This window comes from Notamacropus eugenii, chromosome 3 (genome assembly GCF_028372415.1).
Source record: "Notamacropus eugenii isolate mMacEug1 chromosome 3, mMacEug1.pri_v2, whole genome shotgun sequence".
NCBI lineage: Eukaryota > Metazoa > Chordata > Mammalia > Diprotodontia > Macropodidae > Notamacropus > Notamacropus eugenii.
Genome location: NC_092874.1, coordinates 219,085,715 through 219,098,353, shown reverse-complemented (window position 1 = coordinate 219,098,353; position 12,639 = coordinate 219,085,715). Strand labels below are relative to the sequence as shown.

The window sequence follows — 12,639 nt, the reverse complement described above, 5'->3', positions numbered from 1 at the left end:
AACTCAGGCTACTTCCACTCCTTAATCTCATCCAGATCTTCCTTTCTCTATAAAAGATCAATCTTACCCTCATTTTCTGCATGTATTCCATAAGAGTCCTGCTTCTATTGGCAATACAATAAGCTTTGTTACTGGAACTGAAAGAAGACTTGAGTAGTCCAATTCTTTTGAGGCAGACCTGTGCCCTTTCACCCTTGAGTTTGGGGGTTACTAAGACCCCCTAGACCACAACAAAAATATTGACCAAATGAATGCATGGAGAGATGGATAGGTGAATGGATGAACAGGTATTTACCAGGTGCTTATTATGTGCTAGATGTTATGGTAAGTGTTGGGGATACAAATACAAACCAGCAAGACAGTCTATGCCCTTAATAAGTTTACATCCTAATGGGGGAGAATATGTGTATAGAATCTAGAGTTGGAATGGGTGGGGTGGGGAGAGAAAGGGAAAAGAATTGGCCAAGGATACATGTGTGGCAATGTGATTTAGGACTGGCTAGGAAATGACACGGTGGACTGGCTCCAGGAAAGATTGTAAGGTCCTTGAAGGCAGGAACCATCTTTAGCCTCTTTTCATATTGAGAATGCTTAACCTTGGTCCTGGCACATAGTGTTGTTTTTCAGTTATGTTTGACTCTTCATGACCCCATGTAGAGATTTCATGGCAAAGATACTGGAGCGGTATGCCATTCCCTTCTCCAGTTCATTTTACAGGTGAAGAACTAAGGAAATCAGGGTTAAGCGACTTGCCCAGTGTCACACAGCAAGTAAGTGTCTAAGGCCAAGTTTGAACTCAGGAAGATGAGTCTTTGTGACTTTAAGCCCTGTATCAGCTAGCTGCCTCTGGTACATAATAGGCACTTAATAAATGTTTACTGAATGAATGAATGAATGCATATTGCATGAAGATCTGATGGAAACTCATCTGCTAGAACTCGGGGTCCCAAGGATGAGTCTTTAGTTAAAGAGTGTTGATTTATACCTGCAGTGGTTTGTTTTCATGGAAGTATATGAGGTATCCACTTAACTCTGAATTCACACGGTACTTGGATTCAATGTTAGGAAAAATATCCCCCCCTTAAGAGTCTACTCTCCCAAAAGGTCAGGAGAGAACTCTGCTTTGCTATTCAACTGGAAAAGAATAATGTAGCAGGTTTTTGAAGATGAATTTCTTTGAGTAGAGTAGTTTCACAGTCTATCTACATAAGTTTCTGAGAATGTAATACTTGATGGATAGTACTGTTTTCTTGCCTTACTGGGAGGAATAGAAATGTATTGTGACCTCTGGGAGGAATATTTTGGTGGCAACATTATTAGTGGCAGGAGTTAAAACTGATGGCTTTTGGGACAGAGATTTTGTGCTTACAGTTCGAATGGGAGGAGTTTGAACTTTGGACTTTGGACTTGGGACAAAGGTGAGTGGAGAAAGAGGCTCAAAGCCAGCAAGGAATGGAAGCTGTGAGAAACAAAAGAAGGAATTCTGTTTGCACAGGATTAACACTACACTCCCAGCTTTGCAGGAAAGAGAAGAGCATGTAAATTAGAAGTAACTGGTTCCAACCAGAGCTGTGACCTAGCTGCACCAGGCTCAGATAAAAGGTCAGAAGCTTGTATGCATGCTTAAAGAGCTGTTTAATATTATCCAACACCCCCCCAGGTGGAGCTAGGTAATTTAAATGCACATGCAATGTGTGACAAGAGAGGAGGAACGTATCTAGGAGAAGACCATGGAATAAAGTGGTTCAGGTAGTTGCATGCAGCCGTTGGGGAACAAGGAGGTAAATCTGAATTGTGAACAGGAAATAAATAGCCTTTCATTAGTTTTAGCATTTGTGCTCCTTTAGGGAGCTGCCCATCCCTAAGAATGCAAAATAAAATAAGGGCTTTCCTGGCTTCAACAATGACTATTGTTCTTTGTAGAGTGAGCATGCTTCTCACAAAGCTAAACTGGGAGAAGTAGAGACTGGACAGCTTGGCTCCATCAGCTTCTGCTTCCATCTGCTGGGACCAGATGAGACGTGTGGTTGGAATGGACTGTGCTGAAATATTTCTGTCTTGAAGATCCAAGAACACTGAGGCACTTTCATTCTCCTCTCCCCTTTTCTCCCTCTGTCCAAGTTAGCAGAGAATTGCTTCAATGTTTTTCTCTTCTCCAAGTATATTCATCATTCCTGACTTATTGAGTAGCTGAAAACCAGCTCACTTTAGATATAATATTATGATGAGCCATAACTACTTTTGAATGTCTGACCCCACTGTCTAAAATACTAGATTAAAAAAAATTCTAACTGGGGGAACTCTTGATAAGTGTTGAGTTGTTAATATTTTAATCAACTTTTTAAAGAAAAATAAACTGGTTCCAGGGTTTTTCATTTGCCCTTAGGCTAAAGCAAGTCAGTAGCCATTTTTGTCTGGTGGAGAGGGGATGGCTTGTAGTGTACCTGGTCCTCCTCATTGTTTTCTCTCCACTTATACTCCACCAAAAGGGTGGAAAACAAGGTTGGTAAATGGGGACTAGAAACTTTTCCATAGGGAAAGAAAAGAAGTGACTGGATCTCCCTAGTCACACCCATACTCCATGAGCTGGTGCTGGAGGGGGAATGAGTACAACTCTCTCTGGTTATCAGCTTCAACCTCAAAATTCAAATTGTACAAAAGGCCGTAAGAACAAGGTAAATAATAGGAAAACTCAGACAGTAGGTGCAAGAAAAGTGGCTTTTAGCATGTATAAAGTAGATTTTTATTATTCCTTCTTAGAGTTCAGTTTCTCAGGATCCATAGCCATAACAATGCCTTATTCCCAGGTATTAGATTTGAGTTCTCACAATTATGGTTGAAAACATCTCCACTACACTTGTGCAGTATTATATAATGATAAATAATATAAATGTTTTATACTTAAATTGTAATTATCAAAGCAATGTGAAAATAATGTAAAGGTGTTTGTGCCAATAGAGTCTCTCACATGAGGCGCCCTCAGTGGATTTGGGAAGAAAGCTTTGAAGGTGACTATGATGGGTTGAGGTTGAACAGTACAGGATGAGCAGCATGTTCTAGGGAGCATTTCAATGTGTTCTTTGAAAACCTCTTGAAGGGAGTCCTTAACATCCTTTCACAGGGCCTAAGAGGTTAAAACTATTTTCATTAGAATGCTAAGACATATTAATATTTAAGAGTAAATATTCATAGATAAAATCCACATAAATAAAAGCTCTTTTCCTCAATAATTTTTAAGAATGTAAATGGGTCCTCAGAACAAAAAGTCTGAGAATTCCTACTCAAAGGGGAAGTTTAGGTTCTTCTCTTCTACTAACATTGATCATTAACTACTTGAGAAGAAGGGTCCAGTGGTATGAAGAAGGTGCATCAGTGCGGGTAGTGAGCCTGGTAGTCAAGGGGTGGAATGAATAAATTGTCTGCTGCAAGGAGAACATGAACATTTTATTTTTATTCTATGGGAATTTAATGCTAAATATTTTTAAAGGCAGTATCCTATGGAAAACAAAGTGAGAACCATATAATAACAGCCAAGATTGTATTGGGAAAAAGTTAATAGGCTAATGGCATAATGCCTTATCTTTAACATGGCAACAAGTCATCCACTTCCAAAAGTAAGAAGGGATTAAGGAGCTCTTTCAGTTGCCACATTCTTTGGCGTCCAAGAATCTTGCAGATCATGGTTTCAATGATAAATGTAGAATCAACAAAAATTATGTAGCATGTTAATCCAAAAATGACAAAGACATAAAAAACCAAAAATATCCACAGTACATGTTTCCTGCAAAGACAGAAAATGTCATTATAAACGTGAAGATAACCATAGACTATATAACTTCCAAGTATAAACATGATCCTTTTATGAAGGTAGACTTTTTCTCTGAACCCCTTAACATCGTCTTTCTTTCTAGTACATGCAGTAAATTTGTGAATGTAGAGGCTTAAACTTCGAGGTTTTTACTGACTTCGTACAATGTTTGTATCTATTTAGGCAATAAGAAAGTAATCAGTGAGGAAAGCAAATACGAGAGGATGAAAAACCCTGCTTCCTCGACCACCCCAGCCTTGCTATCACTGAATAAATGAATGGCTTTGAATAAGTGAGTGAGTTATTAAATCAATCCCCCTTTTCACTATTAGATCAGAGCTAATCCCTTAAATCAGACCTTCTTTTGCAAGTGGGCAAGTATTAAGGGGGGATTCTTGAGATTTCTTCTTTCTGGACATAAAATAGTGAGATATAGGTTAGCCACTGTGATAGATGCCATACCACATAGAGACCTTGTGAAAAGGGATTTCTTGTGGATGGTAATATTCTTAAGATACTCCTCTGTTCTGTGACATTATGCTAATACAAACCACCAAGCACCAGAATGTTACAAAATCTCCTGGAAGATAGCTGTAATCGCTCAAAGGAATTTGTCCTATCTATCCACAAAAGGAAGATTGAGTAGATAAAGAATTTCTTTGCCAACATCTCAATATGTGATCTTATCAAATAGAATATACATCTGGGATAGAGAGGACAGATAGATCACATAAAAAGAAGAAGAGTGGAACACATTCCTTGGGAAAATTAAGAAGCTCTTTTAATGACCCCAAGCTTCCCATGAAAGCAAAGACCCATTTAAAAAAAAACAAAACACCATTAACATAGTGTTGCTATATGGCAGCCAGATGTAGAACAACATTGCCTCTGAAGAACTAGAGGTGAATATTTCACAGAGAGCAAAGGTCTATGGTGGTTGGATGTAACATATAAACAGAAAAATTATTCTTTTTAATTTGAAATACTAATTTTCCTTCTTTTTTTGGTCTCTATATCCTACTATTGAAAGCTTTCTTGGATTTATACACCATGTACCTTTCAACCATAGGGTACTACATTTTTTTTTTTACATTTTATTCTTTTTTTTTTACATTCCAAGTGGAAGTTTTACTATCACCCTAATTTCTTTAACTGATATCATCCATAGAGCCTTTTCATTACATCCCATTTAATTCAATTTAGCAAGTACTTTTCTAATGTCTCTTTTGTGAACGGTACAGAAGATAGGAAAATTAAATACCACCCAGTCTCTGTCCTTAAGGAATTTATATTTTGAATGTGATGCTCACATCAAGATTGTCACTGTCTTAAGTTATTGAAGGAAATACTCATCTTACTTGCCATCAGTCCATATCAACTACCCTGCTAAGATGTGGGAGTAAGTAGATAAAACAGTATCCAAGTTTGAGCTGCTTTTCTTACCTTTTTTTTTTTTTTGAACAGCAGGATTTTATATTTATTTATACTTACCATTTTGGAAAGGATAAAGTATTTATGCCTAAACATCTTCTTTGAGGAGACACTCTCATTCTCCTAATTTCAGCTTCTCTGTTCTTTTGGATCAGTTTGTATTTCTCCACCTCTCTATTCAACACAGTCATGTCTTTATAAAACTTCTAAAAAGAATAATAAATAAAACTTGGAAAACACCTATTGATACAACCTCTGTAGGTTTACTGTAGAAAGAGCAATGTAAAGCTTTTATTCCCAAGGCAACCATGGACCATGTCTCAAAAACCAAAATATTTAAATGTCACCGATACTGACATTTGTAAATACTGACACTGTATCAATAACTCACATTTGTGTAGTATTTTAAAATTTACCAAGCATTGTCCTTATCACAACCATGTGAAGTAGATAGAGCAAGTATTATTCTCATTCTACAAATGAGGAAACTGAGGCTTAGTGAAAAAATGGCAGATTCAGGATCAGACATCAGACAAGTATCAGAACTGAGCCACAGGTCTCCTGACTCTCAAGTTCAGTCCTCTTTCATATTTCAAGTGAATTGGGGCGAGGAATACAGTTTGGTGGAAAGGAAGAGTCGGGCTGGGAGAGAAGTGGAGGGCACCACGAAGGTTAATCTATCCTCTTCCAGTTTCACAAAATGGAAAACTAATCCCAAAGGACTCAAATTAAAATTTGTGGAGTGCTTTTACAATCTATAAAACACTTGGAATCCTAGACTCTATGGACCCGAGCTAGCCTATAGGCCAACTTACTCATTTTATAGATGGGGAAACTGAGGTATAGATAATGAAGTGACTAACCCAGCATCAGAGCTACCATGGCACACTTCTTCGTTTGACAATCTTATGACAAATCCCATTCTCTCCATTTTGGAGCTGATGAAACTTAGTTTCAGATACATTGCTTAACTTGCCTCAGGCTACATAGTTAATAAATGTCAAATAGAGATTTCTTGACTCCAGTGCTTTTTCTATAATATGAGGCTTTTCATAGTATCTAAGACAGGAATTGAAATGAGCTTCATAGATCAAGCTCTAGTCACTAGACCATCTAAGTGGGAAGAAAAGAGTTGCTCCTGGCTTAATTTTCTGTCAGTTGTTGGGTTGTTTTTTTTTTTACCGTGATGACAAAGTCATTTCATCTTCATTGGGGAGAGTTCACTTCTGCATAACCTGTTTTATTCTGTTTTAATGAAACTGAGTCTGTATGGTCCATTGGAAAGAGCATTGGCTCTGAAATTACAGGACCTGGATTCACATATTACCTCTTTCACTTGCTGTTTGGGTTGCCTTTGGCAAGTTGAATTAACTTTCCCTGGACCTCAGTTTTCTCTTCTGTAAAATGGGAGGTGGGTTTGGACTAGTCCTTCCCATCTCTACATCTATAAATGTTTGTATGTAAAATCTTACCTCTATGGTGAGAATTATTTTCCTCTTAAGTTCTTCAGCATCGCTACAAGGATTCACCTAAACACACACGAATACATACACATAGCATTATCTTGAGTAGGATGATACAAAGTATGATTTTTACAGATTATATAATAAAACCTCATTTGTTCTGACTTCACCATTTTGGGCACAAGCCTGACTGAAATATATATATGTATATTTTTAAAATAGCAAGCTTTCTTCATCAATAGTTCAAACTAATAATGTGACTACTGTTAAGTGAAGGAGAAAACTTTTAAAAAAAATGAAAGGTCATGCTACTTTCATGGAATTAAGGAGTTCTATTTGTATAATAATAATTGTAGTGCTAATGATACTTTATGCTTCTCAGTTCATTAAAACTGATCCCCTAATTACCTACAGTAGGTAAGTGTAGTTTTTTTAGGTATTACTTTATGCTCTTGAAAATGAGAAATTGATATCTTTTAAAAAATATCTTGTTAGTCAGACAAATCATGCTTCTAATTTGTTTCAGTGAATAGGGCTGTGGCTTAACAGAAGAGCCTTATTCATGAACATTTCAGTAATTCATTCAACAAAGAGTTAAGGAGTGAGGAGTGAAGTTCTTTACTGTGTCCCTCTTGCTTTCTTGCTGGTGGCTTTGTCCTTTGTATGTGAATATAAACTTTTGTGCTACTAGTCAGTAGTTTTGTATTTTTCAGAGCGTTGATGTCAACTACTTAAGTCAAATGATAGAGAATGTGGAATAATTCTAATATAAAAACCAGTTGAACATTTTTCTATTTTATACATGTGGTTGTGGCACTGTCAAAAGTAAATGCAGCAGTGAGGCTTCATGAGATATAGTTATGGGAGTGCCAACCCGGAACGCCTTGTGAGTTATGGCTTTGCTTGTAGGGGGAGGACTGCATACAGTATCTCCATGTTAAGTACCGTTGGGACTACAAAATTTTCACTTTTCAGAAGTTTACCTGGGAGAGCACACTGGACAAGAGAGAAGGAAGAAATCTCCTAATCTCTAGCCCAAATAGTAAAGTTTTGACAGCATTTCCCTTTGCACCTCTGAAGGACCTGGTCTGAGATACCAGATAGCAAAGAACAGTGAGAGGGTACAGAAGGAGTCCTATCAGTTGAAGTTAATTGAGATAGACTCCTCACCTGAGTTGGCTCAAGCAAGACAGACTATACATCAACACCTTCTGGAAGGTGGTGAGCACCACAAGTTGAATGACATGGTAGACATGGCACAGCTCAGTGGAGAGAGCATGGTAGCTTCAAAGAGGTGTGTGTACCCTGGCATCCTTACCCAGTGTGCTGTGAATACCTGATTGTACCCTGGGTGCCAGGGGAAGGATTGTTCGCTAGCTCACTCTATGGTTCTTTTCTGCAATATGGGACTATGAATTCTTAGACTGGTAAATAAACTTGTTCCTTCTTTAAACTGTGTAAACTTGTTGGCTGAAAGCCTCCCATACCCTAACCTAAAGGTATATAGCTGATGCTTCCAAATTATCTGGGTGGAGGTAAGTATCTCTCAGAAGTAGAAACCTCCCAAATATAGTTAAACCCTTCCTACAGAAAAGATACTCCAACACTGGGTAAAAGTGAGTTGACAGAATGCTCGACTCAGAGATTTTCTAAAAGATTCCATGTTTCCTTTGTGGCATGGCCATCTTTTATTACCTGAAAAAAGTTGCTGCTCATTTCTTCTAACTGTGCTTTTATCTTCTCCTATGTAAAAAAACAAACAAACAAAAAACATATGAGGCTGAGCTGGAGGGGTACTTCAGAGTTTGCAATAAATTTAATGAAAAAAAAGATCATTCTTAGGAGAAATGAAAAAGATTGTTCTTAGGGTTACTTGACCAGAAAGAATTGGGTTTTAAAGTACTCACTAGTGTTTAGGACTGATTGTTGCTACTGAGGACAAGACATTGCTTTGTCAATAACCTCTTTCCCCAAATAGGAACTGATCAACTTTGAATTTTATATCAAATATACTTCCATGGTAAATATTTTGTGGATACTTTAAATGTATACAACATTTTCCCCTAACAGAATGCAAGCTTTTTTAAAACTGATTCCCCCCCCCTTTTTTTTTTTGTTTTTTATTTTCAGCCTTTAGAAGGTGTTTAATAAATGCTTGTTTGCTTTATTGAAATGAAGATCCATTTTACTATATGTCTGTTACATGTATCACCTTGCACCAGGCTCTGCATGGAAAATATATTCCCTGCCCTTTTATTGCACCAGGTTCAGTCGTCCCCAGCACAGTTTCTGTGAGGTACAAGTCACCATGGAACAATCACATACCATTTGGCTTCCTGATTCATCTACATGGTAATAAAGTGCATTTTTATCTATAAAATTGAGGATAATAAGGCCAAGTCATGGTTCCGGGAAAGGCTCTTCCCAATTGCCACTAGTTCTGATTGCAACCTCAATAAAGGTGAGTGCGCACAGGACTGGGGCACATGATTTCTAGGCCCACACAAGTGACTTCACAATTCTATTTTCATGCTCAATGTTTCTTGAATTCATTTCCCTGTGTGCTTTTTTCTTGCTAACAATTAATTGATAGCCTTCACTATAGTTGTCCCTTCCCTTTTCTTTCCAGGTCACTTATTTCTCCTTTCCTCATTCTGTTCTTCTCTTTAAGATTCTAAAGTTTGTACTTTGCATACTTTTAGTGGCACAATCCTCCTCCTTACTATTGTATTTATGCATTATCATATATGCTATTGTATCAGTAGAACATGAACATAGATCTAGTCCTACACATACACACACACACATACACACATACATGTCACTATGGGCAAATCTCTTAATCTCTCAATGCTGCAGTCCAATGGGTCTAAACATTTTTGGTCTCAAGATTCCTTTATACTCTTAAAAATTTTTGAGGACTCCCAAAGAGCTTTTGCTTATGTGAGTCATATCTATTAACACTATGTTAGAAATTAAGATGGATACAATTTTAAAATTAGTCAATTTGAGAATAATAAAAACATATAAAATCATATCTAAGATTAAATAGCATTGTTTTATATATTTTTGAAAACATCTTTAATGTCTGTCTTAGTAGAACACAACTGGATTCTCATTATCTTCATTCAATTTGTTGTGACGTGGTTTTAGTTGGTGTATGTGAAGAAGATCTGACTTCACACAAATATGCAGTTGGACAAGGGAAAAATACTTTAATAGTCAGAAATGTTTTGTATTATTGACAGTAGCTTTGACCACACAGACTTATTGAAAGAATCTAGAGAAGAGCCAACATTCCAGCCAACTATCTAAGATTCTAGATTACAAATGACTTGTCAGTGTGCTTTCTTGAGGAGAGTTTCAACAAAAGGAGTTCTCTACATACTGCTAAATTATGGGTCCACACTAAAAAGTAAAAAGTAAGTAGCAATTTAATATTATGAGAGACAACATGGCCTAGGGGATAGGGTGCTGGTAGAGTCCAAAAGGCCTAAGTTGAAATACTTTCTCAGATGCTTACCATTTGTCTGACTCTTACTAGGACAGATAATTTAACTGGTCCATGTCTCATTTTCCTTGTGTATAATATGGGAAGGATAGACTTGATGGTCTCTGAGGTCCCTTCCAAATCTAAATCTGTGGTCTGCATTTATGCATCAGAGCATATAAATAGCAGTGTGATTTAGTATAAAGAGCATGGGTAAGAGCCAAGAGTTTGGGGTTCAAACTCTAGAGGACCAATTTTGTGACCTTGAACAAATTCATTATCCTCTCTGGGTTTCAGTGTCCTAATTTATAAGATGAGAAGAGTGGAGAGAAAATGACTCTGATGACACTTCCTACTTGTTGATGCAATGTCTTATCTCCTCTGTGAACTAGCAAATTCCTTGAGTAGTGACTTTGTGCTCTTTATTATCTGCCTCGTGCTTTCTATATCCCTAGTACAACCCAGACCTTTTGACTTATTGATTTGTCACTCCTCTTCTAAAAAAATAATTTAAATTTTCTTAATTACATGCAAATAATATTTTCAAAATGATTTTTAAAATATATGACTTCCAAATTCTCTTCCACCCTTCCTCTCCCACTTTAAGAAGGCAAGCAGTTTGGTATAGATTATACATGTAGTCATACAAAACATTTCCAATTTGGCCATGTTGCAAAAGAAAAAAGTGGAAAAAAAACCCCAAAATAAAGTTTTGCCTTCAGACTTCATCAATTCTTTTGGAAAGATGGAAAGCATTTTTTCATCATAACTCCCTTTAAAATTGGCTTGGATCATTATATTGCTGCCAATAACTAAGTCACTCACAGTTGATCATCATACAACATTGCTGTTACTATGTACAATGTTCTCTAGGTTCTGCCCATTTCACTTTGCATCAGTTCATACGTCTTCTGAAACCATCCTGCTCATCATTTCCTTTACTTCAGTAGTATATGTGGGACACTGTGCCCCGAGTTTATGGGAAGAAATGTTTTGTAACTACTATACTTATTATGCCATTTTAGTAAAAAGGCTTTTGCTTTGAACTAATTGTATTCCACTTGCTGACTAGTAGGGGTAAGTTTTAGTAAATGGAGGGGACTTGCATATTACAGTTATAGGACTTTGAACACATAGGGCATCAAAATCTGTAAGAGCAGTTGTCTACTTGGGAAATCTGACATATAAATTAGTATCAATGAGAGCTAGGGGTAGATAGCCCAGAAATGTTATCAAACTTGGAAGCTATGCTTCTGTTAATATAGCTTAAGATTAATATAGCTTAAGATTGCATTAGGGGTATCACATTGCTGATTCATTTTGAGTTTACAATGCATTAAAACCCTTAGGCAAACTACAATATAACCATATCCTAGTAATGAAGTTAGTTTTTTAAACTTAAGTATGAATCTCTACATTTGTCCCTATTACCAGGACCTTGACAGAATTCAGTCCAATTCTTCAAGGTCTTTTTGGAAGCTGATGCTACCTATAGTTCAATGAGATACAGCATGCTAACTGATCCTCCAAGCTTTATGCCATCTGCAAATTTCCTTTTCATTTTCCCTATCATTATCAAGTCATTGATAAAAATATAAAATCATTCAGAGCTCAGGAAATGCTAACTAGATACCTTTCAAGTTCACATTTAACTATTTTTAACTTCTCTTGGAGTTGGTTCATTTAGTGAGTTTCTATATTATCATATTATCTAGTCCATATTTTCCACAAAATAATTGAAAACACTCTATGTTTGCTAAAATGCTTTGTTAAAATGCAAGTGAACTATATCTACACCATTGCCCTCATCTGCTAGTTTAGTAATCTTTGGGGTAAAAAAGGAATTGGATAAGCAACTTCTTATTAGTCATTTTTATTCTAGTACTTTTAGTGCAGAAATAATTTTGTTTGACACGTACCTATCCCTTCTTCCATAATCACAGATACAGAGCTGCAGGGGACCTCAGAGGTCATATAGTCCAACTCCCTCATTTTACAATGAGGACACTGGGGCCCAGAAAGGTATATCCAATATCACACAGGCAGTAAGCATGAGAGGCAGGAATAGAATCCAGGTTCCATGAAGACTCTTAAAAATGTTTGCATATAGCCCTTTAAGGTTTGCAAAGCACTTTATTTAATTTCTCACAGCAATCTCATGAGGCAGGTACTATTATTATCACTATTGTACAAAACAGGAAACTGATCTGGAGAGATTAAGTGACTTGCCCATGGTGACACAGCTTCATGAGCAGTATGCTGCCTTCTTTGTACCTACTCAACCCCTTAATATAACTTAAAAAATGTTTCTTTGTCTAACTTTCCTTGCCATACCTAGCTAAATCTGGACGTTAGCAATCCTGAAACTTTTTTGGTTTTATTGGTGATTTTTTTTCTTACTGTCTCATGATACCTTGTTATCACAGACATCCTTCAGATAGAATCTT

The 12,639-nt window shown here is 36.8% G+C and overlaps 1 protein-coding gene across 5 annotated transcripts in view; it reads right to left on the bottom strand.

The window, feature by feature from the left end:
• Positions 1–3,432: 3,432 nt before the first annotated feature.
• The window catches only part of SMCO2 (single-pass membrane protein with coiled-coil domains 2), a 17,397-nt gene continuing 8,190 nt past the window's right edge, over positions 3,433–12,639 (bottom strand). For all 5 annotated transcript variants that reach the window (XM_072654478.1, XM_072654480.1, XM_072654477.1 and 2 more), the window contains 4 exons: positions 8,398–8,445; positions 6,712–6,768; positions 5,300–5,445; positions 3,433–3,781 (listed from right to left, as the gene is read on the bottom strand). In XM_072654478.1, coding sequence (XP_072510579.1) covers positions 3,583–3,781; positions 5,300–5,445; positions 6,712–6,768; positions 8,398–8,445 — 450 coding nt within the window. In that variant the 3' untranslated portion in view covers positions 3,433–3,582. The remainder of the gene's footprint in view (positions 3,782–5,299; positions 5,446–6,711; positions 6,769–8,397; positions 8,446–12,639) is intronic.